The 19848-nt window shown below is 43.6% G+C and overlaps 1 protein-coding gene across 1 annotated transcript in view; it reads right to left on the bottom strand.

Moving 5' to 3' along the window:
• Positions 1 to 19848, bottom strand: part of baiap2l1b (BAR/IMD domain containing adaptor protein 2 like 1b) — a 66062-nt gene that overhangs the window by 26709 nt on the left and 19505 nt on the right. The window contains exon 4 of the mRNA XM_063018599.1: positions 3668 to 3729. Coding sequence (XP_062874669.1) covers positions 3668 to 3729 — 62 coding nt within the window. The remainder of the gene's footprint in view (positions 1 to 3667; positions 3730 to 19848) is intronic.

Genomic DNA, 19848 nt, shown 5'->3' with positions numbered 1-19848 from the left:
CACATTACATTTTGGAGGGAAAATGACAAGCAGTGCTCAATTTGGACATTTAGGGGTGTAGTCTCTTAGGGGTGTACTCACTTTTGTTGCCGGTGGTTTAGACATTAATGGCTGTATATTGAGTTATTTTGAGGGAAGAATAAATTTACACTGTTATATAAGCTGCACACAGACTACTTTTCATTGTGTCAAAGTGTCATTTTGTCAGTGTTGTCCCATGAAAAGATATACTTAAATATCTGCAGAAATGTGAGGGGTGTACTCACTTTTGTGATACACTGTATATCAGTGTTTGCTATATATTTCCTGTTTGGCTTGCCATATATATATATATATATATATAAAAAACACCCCAGACAGGTCACCAGTCCATCCCAGTGCAAGCACACACATACACATTTCTCCATGCCACTCAAGGACGATGGAACCTGGTTCAGTCTGGTTCCTATCAAGGTTTCTTCCTGTCATTTAAGGGAGTTTTTCCCTGCCACTGTCACCCTCGGCTTGCTCAAACAGGGTTTTTTGGTCTGTCGGTCCTGGATTCTGTAAAATTGCTTTACATTGAGACAATGTCTAATTGTAAATAATGACAAATAAATGACTTGACTTGACAAATTCACACACACACTCATACCTAGGGGGGCTTTAGCACCTCCAACTAACCTGACTGCATGTTTTTGGACTGTGGGAGGAAACTGGAGCTCCCGGAAGAAACCCACACAGACACGGGAGAACATGCAAACTCCACACAAAAGGACCCGGACCGCTTCACCTGGGGATCAAACCCAGGACCTTCAGCTTAACATCAGCTTTACATCAAGGCTAGATTTAATTATAATTATAATTTTTTGAACTAAAACTGCTCTTCCAGTCTTACAGTATTATTTACATTGGTCTGAAGTTTGCTTGTTGCATTGTGCACATCTGTGGGGAATATTAATTAACACTGAGGACAGATGAGCTAGCAAGATGCATCTGGGTTGCATTAATGCGATGAACGGTGCAGTCGTCAGAGCCGGCCACAGGTGCAAAACGGGGCATGCTTCAACCTGTCCTGGTAAAGGTTACCATCCGAGCAGGTGCACTTATTTCCTAACCTGTTTGGAACTTCTTTTACATTATGTTGAATTGGATGGTGATTTTGATAATATGAAAAACTCAACAATCAAACAAACGATTTGGGTAATTAAGGAAATTCAAGGGACTAATGAAAATAATTATATTGTACACACATAAGGAAAAACATTTGGGCTACCCTTAATGGCCAATTACATATCAAATGTTGGGCTGATGGTAGTTCCTTGTAGTAGGCGTAATAAACACAGCAGATATGATCATGCATAAAGACCTAAGTGACCTTGATAGGGGCCAAATCGTTATAGCCAGACGTCTGGATTGAAGTATCTCTGAAACTGGAACGTAGTGAGTACGTACTGGTGGTCCAAGAAGGAACAAGCCACAAACTGCACACAGATTGCTGAGAGCCCTTTACTCACGGATCCCACAGGACATGCAGGTTATGGCATCTGGCACAGACCAATGAAGAAAGGTGTATGTCCCAACACACAGTGCATCAAACCCTTCTGGGTATGCTGCTGCATAGTCACAGGTCAAAGCATCTACAATCGGCATGCACGTATTGGAGCAACGCAAAAAGGTCGACTGGTCCACCAAATCCTGCTTTCTCCAAGATCGTGTGCTGGTCTGGGGGAGGTGGCACCAAGGTGCACTGTAGGACGATCCGCTTCACAACGTACAGAAGTCGAAGTCCTGTTAGCAGACTCCACAGGACTTCCTCAGATGTCTTCTGAAGTCCAAGTCTTAGCAGGTCAGATGTGTTTTGACAGCATATTAGGCTGGTGGTCCTAATGTTTTGGTTCACAAATGCAAACCCCAGACCCTTGTTTTTAGAAAGAACAGAGCTTTGTATCCAGGACACCAGGGCAGAAAAAACATAATCTACCAAATGTATCCAAATTCTGGTCTAACCAGAACTATGTCTGGAACAAACGTTCTTTGATGATACGCCTTATCGGTTTAGTTAATTTGTGCTGACTCCAGTACGTCTGCTGTTCTCTCAACAAGGGGTCAAACCAAGACTGTAGACCAAATTTCACTGGGATGGTGGGCAGTCCCGACATTCTAAAACATTTCTGCCATGTCAATATATGCATCCACATAATCGTTTGGGAGTTTTCCCAAACTCAGTTACCTGAGTCGTGTTTGGACATTCTGACTAACCAATTGCTAGTGTAACCCAGCATCTTTAGAGCTTGCGGAGTTTATAAAGTAAGAAATAAACTGTACATAGACAAACTATCGAGAGCAGAATACTTTACTGCCTTGTTCTTTTGAGGCGCAGCACAGACTACATGGGGATCATCACATGTGTAGAGAAGCACACTTTTCTATTGTTTATGGAATCCCCAAAGGGACAAAATGCACTCAATACGTAAACACATACGTTAAACATTGTCAGCACACTATACAGAAAAGTCTGCTACACGAACATTAGTATTTGGGGGAGTCAAGTGCTAAAGGAACAAGTGCACCTCCCAGAGGCTAGGCTTTTCGGCCATCCCCCCTCAGGCATAGCCAATCTTGCCTGTCGGTAAATGTTCATAAAAACATTTTGCAGGAGGTTTAGTGATACACTGTACAACTTATATATTGTTTTATGTCCTAAATTTTCCATACTGCATTTGTGATGTCTTGGTGTAATTTTTAGAGCCCTAAAGTACACTATATTGCCAAATGTATTCACTCATCCAAATCATTGAATTCAGGTGTTCCAATCGCTTCCATGACCACAGGTGTATAAAACCAAGCACCTAGGCATGCAGACTGCTTCTACAAACTGCATTGTGCCAAGTTTGGTGGAGGGGGGATTATGGTGTGGGGTTGTTTTTCAGGAGTTGGGCTCGACCCCTTAGTTCCAGTGAAAGGAACTCTTAATGCTTCAGCATACCAAGAGATTTTGACCAATTTCATGCTCCCAACTTTGTGGGAAAACTTTTGGGATGGCCCCTTCCTGTTCCAACATGACTGCGCACCAGTGCACAAAGCAAGCTCCATAAAGACGCGGATGAGCGAGTTTGGTGTGGAAGAAGTTTGGTGTTGACTGGCCTGCACCTCAACCTGATAGAACTCCTTTGGGATGAATTAGAGCGGAGACTGCGAGCCAGGCCTTCTCGTCCAACATCAGTGTCTGACCTCACAAATGCGCTTCTGGAAGAATGTTCAGGGATTCCCATAAACACACTCCTAAACCTTGTGAAAAGCCTTCCCAGAGTTGAAGCTGTTATAGCTGCAAGGGTGAGCAGACATCATATTAAACTCTATGGATTAAGAATGGGACGTCACTCAAGTTCATATGCGTGTGAAGGCAGACGAGCGAATACTTTTGGCAATGTAGTGTATGTTGAGTGTTCTTTTTTTTTTTTGCAGCTTTACCATTTTATAAACATTTACTGGACATCTGCAGTTGAACTGAATAAAAGTGGTTAAACCATTTTAAGCATATCTAAATATTGGCACCCCAAAATCTATTGGTTCATCCTTTGGCCATTTTTTATTTTTAAATGTGCAGTAAAAGACAAAAACAAAAAATGTCTGAGCTGTAAAGAGCCACAAGGCAGTTAAATAATTTTTACACTTTAACACTTACATTCTCCTCCATCTCTAGTAGAACCTTCCGGTGGGTTTCGGAGATCTCCGTCAGCACAACTCCTATGGAGAGAAATCACAGTGATGAGCATCTCACGCTCCTCTACACACGTTTACAGCTGAACCACCTCCAGGTACACGGAGCTGCGATATCCAACACAATCAAGCACGTAATCGCACCCTTGACGATTAATTCCCCAGGCTCTTGTTTTCCAGCGCTCGCCCTTACAGCAGGCTAGTTTAATTAATATGCAGCTCTACGCGGCGTAGATCCGATACCCAGGGTGCTCTCAGCATGCTCTAACCCACTGTAATCAAATAGGGATTAAAATACAATCATGCACGCCGCCTGCAGTGGCACTTTTTTATGTCGAAGGGACCCGCCCCATTACGCTAGCTCAAAAGCTATCTGTGACCTGCCTATTATTATGTGCAACAGATGCAAGAACTAACCGAAGTGTTCCTTCCAATGGCTAATGCCAAGTTCACGCTACACGACTTTCCAAGTCGTCAGGTCGCTGTACAGTTCACGCTACACGACTGGATCTCTTGTAATCGGGAGTCTTCCAAGTCGGTGTGGCTTTAACACTACACGACTGATCGGCGATAGGGGGTTTCACACTCCACCATCTATCACCAACTGGAATCGCAGGCGAGCTTCTCTGGTCTCCCAAACTACGTCACTTTTGATGTGACAAGCGATGAGGGGTTTGATGATTCCGTGTCCAAAAATGCACGTCAACAAGTAGCGAGCGATGTGCAGCATAAAAGCAAGTAGAAAGAATAAATGAATCTGAGTGGATTGGGCAACGTGGCCAGCAGGGATTGTCTGTTCTGTAGTGAGTTGGAGGTTAATAAATATTTTTTGCAATTCAGCGTTGGTGTTTTTTTTTTTTTTTTTCTCCCACTTTTAGCGCATCCAATTTCTGCCCGTCAATCATCCTCTCACTGATTGCTGGTCCCCGCTCCTGATTGGATATGACGAGGCTGCTCCACGCCCCCTCCGACACGTGCACAGCAATCGAACATCTTATCACCTACACTTGACGAGTGCAGTGCGGTACAGCGCTGTGTAAGGAGAGCCACACCCTCTACCGCACTCCTTTCTCATCTCCGTGCAGGCGCCACCAACCAGCCAGCAGAGGTCGTAATCGCACCGGTCTGAGAGAGAGTCCCCATCCGGATTAATCCCGCCCCTATCTGAACGACAGGCCAATCGTTGTTCATGTGGCCGCTCATCCTCAGCCGGCAAGGCAGAGCCGAGATTCGATACGATGTATTCGAGTTGGTGTTATGTTTTGTAGAGAACGATAAGGTCAGAAATACTGTAAAACTTGAGTGTCTGCCCCTGTCCCACCTTTTTACACATTTTGTGCGTTTCCCCTCACCCCTCCTCTTCCCCTCATTGCCAGTCGGCCGACTCATATCCAGATATCTAGCAAGCTAGATAATTATCGAGCGCTTGGCGAGCCGTTCGGATCGAGTTGCTGAGCAGTTCACACATAGCGATCGAGAGCCGAGTTGCTACCAAGTCGGCAAATCTAGCGTGAGCGAGAATCAGGGCAAATCGTGTAGTGTGAACTAGGCATAAGTTGTTCATCACAACCAATCCCCCCCCAGGCATAGCCAATCATGTCTGTCTGTAAGTGTTTATAAAATGTGACACTTCTTCTTTAATGAATAGAAAAAAACTTACTAGTGGAATGTGTTTGTCCAGCATTTAATGCTCTTTCTCTTTCAGTTTCAGATGTATACTACCCACTTTATTGGCTAAAGCTGGCATTTCTAATTCAAAAACAAATGCCAGGCCGCTCAGGTGGTGCAGCGGTAAAAACACACGCTGCAACCGGAGCTGGATCTCGAGTACGTCGTATTGAATCCAGCTCTGCCTTACTGACCGAGACTGAGCGGCTGTATACAGTGTATCACAAAAGTGAGTACACCCCTCACATTTCTGCAAATATTTCATTATATCTTTTCATGGGACAACACTATAGACATGAAACTTGGATATAACTTAGAGTAGTCAGTGTACAGCTTGTATAGCAGTGTAGATTTACTGTCTTCTGAAAATAACTCAACACACAGCCATTAATGTCTAAATAGCTGGCAACATAAGTGAGTACACCCCACAGTGAACATGTCCAAATTGTGCCAAAATGTGTCGTTGTCCCTCCCTAGTGTCATGTGTCAAGGTCCCAGGTGTAAATGGGGAGCAGGGCTGTTAAATTTGGTGTTTTGGGTACAATTCTCTCATACTGGCCACTGGATATTCAACATGGCACCTCATGGCAAAGAACTCTCTGAGGATGTGAGAAATAGAATTGTTGCTCTCCACAAAGATGGCCTGGGCTATAAGAAGATTGCTAACACCCTGAAACTGAGCTACAGCATGGTGGCCAAGGTCATACAGCGGTTTTCCAGGACAGGTTCCACTCGGAACAGGCTTCGCCAGGGTCAACCAAAGAAGTTGAGTCCACGTGTTCGGCGTCATATCCAGAGGTTGGCTTTAAAAAATAGACACATGAGTGCTGCCAGCATTGCTGCAGAGGTTGAAGACGTGGGAGGTCAGCCTGTCAGTGCTCAGACCATACGCCGCACACTGCATCAACTCGGTCTGCATGGTCATCATCCCAGAAGGAAGCTGACGCACAAGAAAGCCCGCAAACAGTTTGCTGAACACAAGCAGTCCAAGAAAATGGATTACTGGAATGCCCTGTGGTCTGACGAGACCAAGATAAACTTGTTTGGCTCAGATGGTGTCCAGCATGTGTGGCGGCGCCCTGGTGAGAAGTACCAAGACAACTGTATCTTGCCTACAGTCAAGCATGGTGGTGGTAGCATCATGGTCTTGGGCTGCATGAGTGTTGCTGGCACTGGGGAGCTGCAGTTCATTGAGGGAAACATGAATTCCAACATATACTGTGACATTCTGAAACAGAGCATGATCCCCTCCCTTCGAAAACTGGGCCTCATGGCAGTTTTCCAACAGGATAACGACCCCAAACACAACCTCCAAGATGACAACTGCCTTGCTGAGGAAGCTGAAGGTAAAGGTGATGGACTAAACCCAATTGAGCATCTGTGGCGCATCCTCAAGTGGAAGGTGGAGGAGTTCAAGGTGTCTAACATCCACCAGCTCCGTGATGTCATCATGGAGGAGTGGAAGAGGATTCCAGTAGCAACCTGTGCAGCTCTGGTGAATTCCATGCCCAGGAGGGTTAAGGCAGTGCTGGATAATAATGGTGGTCACACAAAATATTGACACTTTGGGCACAATTTGGACATGTTCACTGTGGGGTGTACTCACTTATGTTGCCAGCCATTTAGACATTAATGGCTGTGTGTTGAGTTATTTTCAGAAGACAGTAAATCTACACTGCTATACAAGTTGTACACTGACTACTCTAACTTATATCCAAGTTTTATTTCTATAGTGTTGTCCCATGAAAAGATATAATAAAATATTTGCAGAAATGTGAGGGGTGTACTCACTTTTGTGATACACTGTATATCAGGGGTTTTCAACCTGTGGGATTATTATTATGAACCGGTGGCATCCGCGTTTGAGCCGCACTTCATCAAGGGGAGGCATCCGCGTTTGAGCCGTGCTTCATCAAGGGGAGGCGGGCGTGGCGCGAGGCGGGCGCAAGTTGCGCTTGGCACACGAAGGGGGGCACATGCCTAAAAAGGTTGAAAACCCCTGGTGTATATGAACAACGACTGGCCTGTTGTTCGGATGGGCGGGACTAAAGGTCGGAAGTGGGTCTCTCTCTGTCAGAATGGTGCGGTTACGACCTCTGCTGGCTGATTAGAGGCGCCTACACGGAGATGAGGAAGGAGGGTGTGTCTCTCCGCACGCAGCGCTAGGTGGCGCAACACTGGTCAATGTGTGGGTGGCAGAAATGCATACGGCTTACTGCTCACGTGTCGGAGGGGATGTGGGTTAGCTTCGATCTCCTCGGTCGGGGCGGGGATCGGCATAGACAGAGAGGAGGCGTGATGCAAATTGGGCAATTGGACGCGCTAAAAGGGGGAGAAAATGCATTAAAAAAAATGCCAGCTTTAAATTGTCTGAAAATGACAAAAAAGTAACCTGGTCATTCACGTGTTGTGGAACACTTGGTAGCATAATCTTAAGGACGTAATGATAAACACCCTGCATCAGTAGTAAAATGTTCTTTTGACCAGATGAGGATCATAAAGACTTTAATGGAATACTTGACCGGGAAATGGGCTCTCAGAAAAAAGTGCAGCTATAACAGCTCTCCACTTGCCCACTTGTCGGTGCTTTTAATAATCAAGCCTGACTTAATAATCAAGCTCTGTTGCTGTGACGTGTGTGGGAGGTACGTTTTCGAGTGCATGTGGATCAAAGAAGCACAAATACTGAAACTTCCACTGTTCAGGACAAAGCATCCAACAAGGCTGGGTTACACAATGATAAAACAGGAACAGATGTATGGCCCAGCCTTTAATGTTCATAGTTACTTTGCAGTTACAATAGGGCGTCGTTTGTTCGATGAGTCTGTATTATAAAAGGCAACAACGTAACGTCCAGGAGATTCCAGTAGAGAAAAGTCTGGTCTATATGGGATGTGGATCTGAGCATGATTCACTTTCTAAATCTACAGTTGTTTAGCATACAGATAATAAAAGATAATATCATATTACTATATAATAATAATAATATAAACTAGAGATTGCATGAGTACCGATACTCATTAACTTGTACTCGTACTCGCAAACGAGGCTCCGATACTAAACATCCGATACCGTGTACCTAGTGCACGTTGCTGCGTTATGCCTGGTTCACACTACACGACTTTTGCCCTGATTTTCGCTCGGCGGCTGGTCGGCGCTAGATTTGCCGGCTCGGGAGCAACTTGGCGTCCGCTCGGCGATCAAAACTCGGCTCTCGATCGCAAAGTGTGAACTATCCGACAACTCGTTTTCTAGCACGTCAGATATCTGATCTGAGATGTGCGACTGGGAATGAGTGACATGTCGAACAGCCAATGAGAACGCAGGATACGGCGTGAGGGGAAACGCAGGAGAGGAGTGTAAACAGGTGGGACAGGGGGATAATATAGTTTATATCAGAATACACCGACACACACACACGTTTTACAGTATTTCTGACCTGATCGTTCTCTACAAAACATAACAAAACACCAATATTGTAAAAATATTTATTAACCTCCAACTCACTACAGAACAATCCATGCTGCTCGTGTTGCCAAATCCACTCAGATTTATTTATTTTTCCTCCTTGATTTCATCACATCAGCGCACAAACACTTTGATCACTCGCTACTTGTTGACGTGCATTTTTGGACGTGGTATCATTAAACTTCTCGTCACTTCTCACGTGTGTTTTTGTTTAAAAAAAACGGTATTCTAAATAGGTATCGGTATCGGTATCGGCAAGTACAAAAGTACTCGTTTTGGAAAAATGGTATTGATGCATCCCTAATATAAACACATAATACATACACATAATAAACCCCCACAAAAAATCTGTGGAATGACGCAGCTAATAAACAAAGTAAGAGTAGCAGAATACTTTGTTAATACTGCGTCACAATTATTCAACCCGTACATAATATTGCAAACCTAATGCTAGTCTGTAGGACCTAAAGTTGGGTTACAACATGATTATTTATTTATTTTTATTTATTAGGATTTTAACGTCATGTTTTCACACTTTGGTTACATTCAAGACAGAACAGGTAATCACGGGACAAACCTAATTGTATTTTGTATATATAGAAGCACTTTGTAGTTCTACAATTACTGACTGTAGTCCGTCTGTTTCTCTACATACTTCAATGGTAAGGACCACCACGGGACCACCACAGAGCAGGTATTATTTAGGTGGTGGATCATTCTCAGCACTGCATGACTGCACTGACATGGTGGTGGTGTGTTAGTGTGTGTTGTGCTGGTATGAGTGGATCAGACACAGCAGCGCTGCTGGAGTTTTTAAACACCGTGTCCACTGTCCACTCTATCTGTTGGCTCTATTCTATTCTCAGTCCAGCAGCTCATACCAGCACAACACACACTAACACATCACCACCATGTCAGTGTCACTGCAGTGCTGAGAATGATCCACCACCTAAATAATACCTGCTCTGTATTGGTCCTGACCATTAAAGTACAAAGTGAAACCAGGCTAAAAAAGTATGCAGAGTAACAGACGCTCTACAGTCAGTAATTGTAGAACAACAAAGTACTTCTATGTGGTAAGTGGAGCTGATAAAATGGACAGTGAGTGTAGAAACAAGGAGGTGGTTTTAATGTCAGTCTACCGCTGCATTCAAGGAATTTAACCTGAAGCTTTATCAACAAGCGTAATCCTGAAGCTCCTCCATGAAAAATGTGCAAAATATTTCATAATGTCACCTTAACTTAAGATCTGGACAGCACATGTTAATGTTAATTAACCTAATGTGGACCAAAGTGGGTTCCTGAAGGTACGACCCTACGGTCATGTTAGACACAGCTGCTTTATCAGATTGGCTCATCCCTGCTGGGTGTGTTTTGACTGCTGTCCAACAACCAGCACTGTTCAGTGGCGTTCAAACAACACGACGGACTAAAGGTCACCAGAACAACCTGGTACAGACTTCCTTTGTGGCATAAATAGAGAGAGAGAGAGAGAGAGTGAGATAGAGAGGAAAAGAGGGAGGGTGTGTTTTCCCATGAGGGTACGTGTGGCGACGGTGGCTACCGCTTCTTTTAATGCTATACAAATGACCCCGGTAGGGTGTGGGCACCGATGCAGGTTATATTGTGTTGAACAGAATCTACTAGGAGCTAAAATAAAACCTATTCTTTACTGTCGGCCCATATCTGGGTTAAAAATAAACAGATACGTTTCACTGAGCACACAAAGAGCTTGTAAACGTTTAAACCTTTTCCTATTATTTTTTTTTTTTACACCTTATTAATGTACTCAGGAACATGAAACCTATTTTAAAAAGAAATAATATACAAAGCATAAAATTATAGCCAATTATAATATATATACTGCAAATGCCCTGACATGTTGGTTACATGGTGGTTAGATCTTTTAATGAAAGTACCTTTGAGTACAAGGAGTAGGTGAGATAGACTTAATGGGCAATTATGCCTGCTAGGGGGGCCCAGCCAACTCAAGGGGTTCCGAATGATCCCGCTGCACCACCTGGGTGCCCCTAAAATATACACTGATCAGCCATAACATCAAAACCACCTCCTTGTTTCTACACTCACTGTCCATTTTATCAGCTCCACTTACCATATAGAAGCACTTTGTAGTTTTACAATTACTGACTGTAGTCCATCTCTTTCTCTACATACCATTTTAGCCTGCTTTCACCCTGTTCTTCAATGGTCAGGACCCCCACAGGACCACTACAGATCAGGTATTATTTAGGTGGTGGATCATTCTCAGCCCTGCAGTGACACTGACATGGTGGTGGTGTGTTAGTGTGTGTTGTGCTGGTATGAGTGAATCAGACACAGCAGTGCTGCTGGAGTTTTTAAATACCGTGTCCACTCACTGTCCACTCTAGTAGACACTCCTACCTAGTTGGTCCACCTTGTAGATGTAAAGTCAGAGTTGGTCATCTTCTAGACCTTCATCAGTGGTCACAGGATGCTGCCCATGGGGCGCTGTTGGCTGGACATTTTAGGTTGGTGGACTATTCTCAGTCCAGCAGTGACACTGAGGTGTTTAAAAACTCCATCAGCACTGCTGTGTCTGATCCACTCGTATCAGCACAACACACACTAACACACCACCACCATGTCAGTGTCACTGCAGTGCCGAGAATGATCCACCACCCAAATAATACCTGCTCTGTAGTGGTCCTGTGGTGGTCCTGACTATTGAAGAACAGCATGAAAGGGGGCTAACAAAGCATGCAGAGAAACAGATGGACTACAGTCAGTAATTGTAGTACTACAAAGTGCTTTTATATGGTAAGTGGAGCTGATAAAACGGATATCTGAACTGTGTAACAACTGCAGTCTGTAATTTAAAAGAAGTTCGACAAATAAAATCCTATGTGGTAAACGTCTTACACCCCGTCAAAATACGTTTGGAAAAACAAAATATGAAACGACAGGATTTCTAAGAGGTCACCAGGAAGTGCTGCTGAAATGAAACTAGGAACATTGTGTATTTTCTAGTTCCTTGTAGCCTTGCTTCCCTACGGCAATGACTAACATTCTGGTGCCATGTTGTTCCAGATTGTATCCATTGCTTTACGAACACACGACACACAGTTTTATTTAGAACCAACACCACGTGATGATTCATACTAAATGGGTTTGGAACCCTGTTCCTTAAACAAAGTGTTCCGCTTTATTTGTTTATGTTTCTGTCTTAAGAAAGTCTCCCGGCAACTACTGAAGTTCCCACACCCTGCCGAGTGATTATAATTAACCACTAACATCCAACTAGGTGGGTCCCGTAATGACGATTGTTTCTACACTCACTGTTCATTTTATCAGCTCCACTTACCATATAGAAGCACTTTGTAGTTCTACAATTACTGACTGTAGTCCATCTGTTTCTCTGCATGCTTTGTTAGCCCCCTTTCATGCTGTCCTTCAATGGTCAGGGCCACCACAGAGCAGGTATTATTTGGGTGGTGGATCATTCTGAGCACTGCAGTGACACTGACATGGTGGTGGTGTGTTAGTGTGTGTTGTGCTGGTATGAGAGGATAAGACACAGCAGCGCTGCTGGAGGTTTTTAAACACCTCACTGTCACTGCTGGACTGAGAATAGTCCACCAACCAAAAATATCCAGCCACCAGCGCCCCGTGGGCAGCGTCCTGTGACCGTTGATGAAAATCTAGAACATGACCGACTCAAACAGCAGCAATAGATGAGCGATCGTCTCTGACTTTACGTCTACAAGGTGGACCAACTAGGTAGGAGTGTCTAATATGGGACAGTGGTAGCCTAGTGGGTAGAGCTTTGGGCTATCAACCGGAAGATTGGCGGTTCAAATCCAGGCTCTGCTATGCAGCCACTGTTGGGTCCTTGAGCAAGACCCTTAACCCTTAAGCGAGGTAAGTTGGCTGACCCTGCGCTCTGACCCCAGCTGGGATATGCGAAGAAAGAATTTCATTGTACTGTACACCTGTATATGTATATATGAGAAATAAAGTATATCTTCTATCTTAATAGAGTGGACAGTGAGTGGACACAGTGTTTAAAAACTCCAGCAGTGCTGAGCCACTCGTACCAGCACAACACACACTAACACACCACCACCATGTCAGTGTCACTGCAGTGCTGAGAATGATCCACCACCTAAATAATACCTGCTCTGTAGGGGTCCTGACCATTGAAAAACAGGGAGAAAGCAGGCTAATAATGTATGTAGAGAAACAGACGGACTACAGTCAGTAATTGTAGAACTACAAAGTGCTTCTATATGGTAAGTGGAGCTGATAAAATGTGTGTGTATATATATATATATATATATATATACACATGGCTCAGCGTATTTTAAATAAATTATTTGCAAAAGGAAATGGAATCAAGCTAACCAAGCTTCTGTCAGTTTACAGGAACATAGCATGAGGTTTTATGACCACATGTAAATTGCATGCAAATAATGATTTGGCATACATCAGACGTCAGATGTCCAGCATAGCTCAGGCATACATGGAATTGTGATGAAAATAGATCTGTTTATGACATCTGACTACCTGGGCAAATTTTTTTCTAAGCATAAGTTTGGATTTTCTTCCTTGGCGCAGAGATCACAACCCTCCCTGTTTTATCTGGGCTTAGAACTGGTACAGAGAGCACACTAACCAGTGGCTAGTCTGAAAATATGAGCTGTGTCACCTGACCGAGACGGGTTCCACCGATGCATGCCTAAGGCTATGGTACGCTTTTACATAATAGAGTCAGAAACACACCCACACTCAAAAACCAAAATATCTGAAAGACATGAGCTTTTCTTCTTCCTTTTTTATGTGCACAGAGGCAGGCAATCTGCTCACCAAAATAAGGTAGACTGTGGGTCTGTGGGTCTGTCCGAAAACCTAGTGATCTCTCTACATAGACGCATTTTACGTCATCCTATGCGCTCCGGAGAAGAAGGCTGTCCGAATTCTAAGATACCTTAAAATGCTGCCTACTAAGGTGCCTTATTTTGAAGCGATTTCACCTCACTTGCATGTCTTTGGACTGTGTGTCCTGGAGGAAACCCTCGCAAACACAGTTCATCCAAACTCCACACAGAAATGACCTGGACCCCTCCAGCTAGGTATCAAACTCTTGTTCTTTTATGGTTTCATGGATGTGTGTCAACATGGATGGGCGTTCTATTAGGATGTGTTTTATCGTAACAGGCGTTTGACTCTTAGATCACATTTCGGGGGATATCATGTGCCAATGAACTGCAGGGCACTTAAGAGTCAATGAACCCTGAATGAACCCTTTAATGGTCTGCTCAATGAGCCTTGGCCCCCCATGACCCTGTCGCCGGTTTACCACTGTCCCTTCCTTGGACCACTTCTGATAGATACTGACCACTGCAGACCGGGAACACCCCACAAGAGCTGCAGTTTTGGAGATGCTCTGACCCAGTCGCAGACATCCCAAGTTGCAAAAACTCATGTCAGGGAGGTACCCCCGGACCCGGACCCCCCAAGCCCAAAAAACAAACAAAAAAAAGCTAAAAAACCTCTCTTTTATATACAATATATTAGAAAAAAATTTATGTTCCTTACTTAGTGCACTAGATAGTGTACTAGATAATAGACTTATGTTTCTTACATAATGCTTTAGGTAGCGTATTAGTTAACGGATTTAGGTTCTTTACATAGTGCACAAAATTGTATATCAGGTAATGAATTTATGTTCCCTACATAGTGCACTAAATAGTATTTTAGATATGAATTTATGTTCCCTACATAGTGCACTAGATAGTATTTTAGATATGAATTTATGTTCCCTACTTAGTGAATTAGACAATTGGTTTATGTTCCCTACACAGTGCACTAGATTGTATATCAGATCACGGATTTAGGTTCCCTACATAGTGCACTAAATTATATATCAGGTAAGGAATTTATGTTCCCTACATAGTGCAGCAGATAGTATTTTAGATACGAATTTATGTTCCCTACATAGTGCACTAGATAGTATTTTAGATATGAATTTATGTTCCCTACTTAGTGAATTAGACAATTGGTTTATGTTCCCTACACAGTGCACTAGATTGTATATCAGATCACAGATTTATGTTCCCTACATAGTGCACTAGATAGTATTTTAGATATGAATTTATGTTCCCTACATAGTGCACTAGAAAGTATTTTAGATATGAATTTGTTCCCTACTTAGTGAATTAGACAATTGGTTTATGTTCCCTACACAGTGCACTAGATTGTATATCAGATCACAGATTTATGTTCCCTACATAGTGCACTAGAAAGTATTTTAGATATGAATTTGTTCCCTACTTAGTGAATTAGACAATTGGTTTATGTTCCCTACAGAGTGCACTAGATTGTATATCAGATCACGGATTTAGGTTCCCTACATAGTGCACCAGATAGTATTTTAGATATGAATTTATGTTCCCTACTAAGTGAATTAGACAATTGGTTTATGTTCCCTACACAGTGCACTAGATTGTATATCAGATCACGGATTTATGTTCCCTACATAGTGCACCAGATAGTATTTTAGATATGGATTTATGTTCCCTACTTAGTGAATTAGACAATTGGTTTATGTTCCCTACACAGTGCACTAGATTGTATATCAGATCACGGATTTAATGCGTGCGCGCGTGTGTGTGTCGCTCTTGGCCGCTCGTTCTAGACTCCGGGAGATTTTATCTGACTTGCGGGGCATCAGGGAGCCGCTACGTATATGCGGGAGACTCCCGGAACTTCCGGGAGACTTGGGATGTCTGCAGTCGTCTAGCCATCACAATTTGGCTTTTGTCAAACTCGCTCAAATCCTCGCGCTCGCCCATTTTTCCTGCTTCTAACATCAACTTTGAGAATTAAATGTTCACTTGCTGCATAATATATCCCACCTACTAACAGGTGTCAAGATGAAGATAATCAGTGTTATTCACGTCACCTGTCAGTGGTCATAATGTTATGCCTAGTTGGTGTACACTGCATTTAAAAAAATATTGTTTGGGCCGTATTGACTGCTTGGTTGGCATGTGTTAAACAGCGCTGTGTACGGACCCTGATTGAAAAAGGTTCCATTAAGGGCTGCGCTCAGGTCGGAGGAGGCGTGAGCAGCAATATATTCACCTCGACTGCAAAAAAAAAATCGGGGATCCCCCAGCAATGGAAGACAAATTGACTACACTAAATTGGGAGAAAATGGGAAAAAATACTGACTGCTTGCTTGGACCCTGGTGTTGTGTGGCACCTACACTTCCTGTGGCACCAGTGCTGTATGATACTGAAATATGACTAAGTAAATCATACAGAGAAAAGTATCACGTTATCAAGTTTCATGTTTTAAATGCGGGCATTATGTAATGTTTATATACGTTTATATCAAGTGTTGAGATACTGAAATGAAATGAAGAGTGTATCTGTGCTACACGGTGCAAAAAATAGTCTAATTATGAGCTGTTATCTGATTTTAATGCTGAACACCATAGATGAAGTCCATACTATAAATCAGATGACTGAATGGCAATAACCTGCTCACCAGAATAACATGGACTTTGTGTCGTATGCGTCAAACTTAGGTTAGGTTCTCATTTTTGTGTGGTTCTGTGCACATGTAAAAAGGTTCCTCCTTTACGACATCAAGAAGATTCGGCCATTTCACTTTATGGAATAGAATATGCTGGTTTGAAAGCTGGGGTCAGAGCGCAGGGTCAGCTATTGTATGGCACCCTTGGAGCAGACAGGGTTATAGGTCTTGCTCAAGGATCCAACAGTGGCTGCATGGCAGAGCTGGGATTCAAACTCTCAACCTGTCAGTTGATGGCCCAAAGCTCTACCAACTAGGCTACCACAGTCCCAAAGCCACTCAGATTCTTGTCCAGTCACTTGTAATCTCTCAGTCGGACTACTACAACTCCTTTCTGGAAGATGCTCCCATGTCTACTATTAAACCCCTGACACTGATTCAAAATGCAGCCTGGTTGCCGCTCAGGTGGTGGGTTGGGCGGCAGTATGAACAACGTTTGGCTGTTGTTCAGGGGCTTAGAGGTAGAGTCGGAGCATAGGTCCTCATAACTGGTACGACTGCGGCCCCTGCTGGTTGACTGACGGCGCCTGCACAGGGCTGAGGAATAACATTGAGGGGGGTGTGACCCTCCGTGTGCAGTGTCTCTCGGTGTATGAACTCGGCTCGTGCAGGTGAAAAATGCAGGCTGTACTGACTGCGTGCCGGAGGGGGCGCAAGTCAGTTGGGTGGCGTCCTCAGTCAGCGGCAAAAATGGTCGAATCAGTATAGAGGACACAATCAGGGTAATTGGACACGATTAGAATGGGGATAAAAGTTGGGGGAAAAAAGTGGGAAAAAATAGATAATAAAAAAAAAAAAAAAAAAAGGGCTCTCATGGTGTGTCTCTCCGTACACAGTGCTGATCCGCATTGCACTCGTCAAAGTGTAGGTGACAAAATGCTTACGGCTGCTGCCCACGTGTCGGAAGGGGAGTGGGTTAGCTTCGTTCTCCTCAATCAGAGTGGGGATCACATTGGTGGAGAGGAAGCATAACACTATTGGGCAATTGGACCTGCTAGAAGGGAGAAAAAGGGGATAAAATGCATAAAAAAAAAAATAAAAAAAACACTATAGACATGAAACTTGGATATAACTTAGAGTAGTCAGTGTACAGCTTGTATAGCAGTGTAGATTTACTGTCTTCTGAAAATAACTCAACACACAGCCATTAATGTCTAAATAGCTGGCAACATAAGTGAGTACACCCCACAGTGAACATGTCCAAATTGTGCCCAAATGTGTCGTTGTCCCTCCCTGGTGTCATGTGTCATGGTGTCAACCTCCAAGATGACAACTGCCTTGCTGAGGAAGCTGAAGGTAAAGGTGATGGACTAAACCCAATTGAGCACCTGTGGCGCATCCTCAAGTGGAAGGTGGAGGAGTTCAAGGTGTCTAACATCCACCAGCTCCGTGATGTCATCATGGAGGAGTGGAAGAGGATTCCAGTAGCAACCTGTGCAGCTCTGGTGAATTCCATGCCCAGGAGGGTTAAGGAAGTGCTGGATAATAATGGTGGTCACACAAAATATTGACACTTTGAGCACAATTTGGACATGTTCACTGTGGGGTGTACTCACTTATGTTGCCAGCCATTTAGACATTAATGGCTGTGTGTTGAGTTATTTTCAGAAGACAGTAAATCTACACTGCTATACAAGTTGTACACTGACTACTCTAACTTATATCCAAGTTTTATTTCTATAGTGTTGTCCCATGAAAAGATATAATAAAATATTTGCAGAAATGTGAGGGGTGTACTCACTTTTGTGATACACTGTATATATACAGTATATACATATATACTCATATATATAAAACGTGATACTTGCCTACTAAGTCAGAAATTGGCGGTGCCAAGCTACCTTAGAGAAGTAATTAGCTAACAGAACTAATCTGTAGCATGCAACCTACAAGCCACTAGTCTCGCTCGTCTTGATCCTCCAAACAGAACTCAAGGAAGACAAGCATCATGGTTTTTTTTTTCTGCACTAGCACCCAAGTGGTGGAACGAACTTCCCCTGTCTGTCCAAACATCTCAGACCCTCACTGTCTTCAAAAGACAATTAAAAACCTCTTGCTAACCTTCTATAGCATCATGCTGTTCTATAGGTGTTTAAAAACTCCATCAGCATTGCTGTGTCATACCAGCACAACCCACACTAACACACCACCACCATGTCAGTGTCACTGCAGTGCTGAGAATGACCCACCACCTAAATAATACCTGCTCTGTAGTGGTCCTGGGAGAGTCCTAAACATTAAAGAACAACATAAAAGGGGGCTAACAAAGCATGCAGAGAAATAGATGGCCTACAGTCAGTAATTGTAGAACTACAAATTGCTTCTATATAGAATGCGTGTAGAAACAAGGAGGTGGTTTTAATGTTATGGCTGATTGGTGTACAAAGCTTTAGTGAAAACTAAAGGCGCGCGAACGGCATGCTGACATCCAACCCAGGACTTTTGATTACATTCCAGAGATGTCCGTGCTATCTGATCCGGCCTAAACTGTGTCACAGAAACTGATCCCCTAATTGTTTTACCTCAGAAATGGGACAGAGCGAGTTTCAAAATACAAAAGAATAAAAACTGATTCCAGGGAAACATTCCAGTACTTCTGTGGAGAATGGTTGCTTATACAATGCCTTGACTGTATTTTTCGCAGTAGGAACATCTAGTCATATCCAAATAACCAGCTGTATTCTTCCTCTATTGCTGTGAGATCTGACCGAAGAAGAGGGCTGTACCAAACACACCCCGCCACCTACACGTCTAGGACCCAACTGCTTCTTTCCACCTGCATGAGGTGGGTTCACACAGGGATCAGTACTGTGCGCAAATTAATGCACTGCTCTCTATTATTCACCGTCTCAGTGCCAGCATCATTCATCATGCCAGGGCGGGATGACCGGACTATGTGGGTGTAAGGAGAGGTACATGTGCAGAACGCATGGGTTGAAATGGGTTCCGCTAAGGGCTGCACGTGGGTCGGAGGAGGCGTGAGCAGCAATACACCCACCCCGACCGCCATCAGGGATCCCCCAGTAGCGGAAGACAAATGACTACGCTAAATTGGGAGAAAATAAGAGAAAATGCATAAATAAAATAGGAAAAGGCGCCTGGACCGAGATTCGAACCCGAAATCTGAGCATCGTTAAGCATTGGTGGGCTAGCAGGTTTTTACCTTGGCCCCACCCGAGCACCCAGATTCGTAAAAATTGAGTATGATTTTCATACTTCAAGATTCAATAGTGTTTGATTGCAGTTGTTGCTTTGTTTCTGCTAACGGTGGCACGACTAGTTAACCCTAGGGGTACGATGACATTCCTAACAAGGGTATTATTAGTGTTGCATAAAGGCACTCAGATCCGCTAGCCCACTAATGCCAAGATCCAGTGTTCGAAATTCAGTGCAGTGCTCTGTTCGAGAGGGAAGACGGTAGGCCGAAC

This window comes from Trichomycterus rosablanca, chromosome 22, assembly GCF_030014385.1.
Source record: "Trichomycterus rosablanca isolate fTriRos1 chromosome 22, fTriRos1.hap1, whole genome shotgun sequence".
NCBI classification, from domain to species: domain Eukaryota; kingdom Metazoa; phylum Chordata; class Actinopteri; order Siluriformes; family Trichomycteridae; genus Trichomycterus; species Trichomycterus rosablanca.
This window is presented reverse-complemented; position numbering and strand designations above follow the sequence as displayed.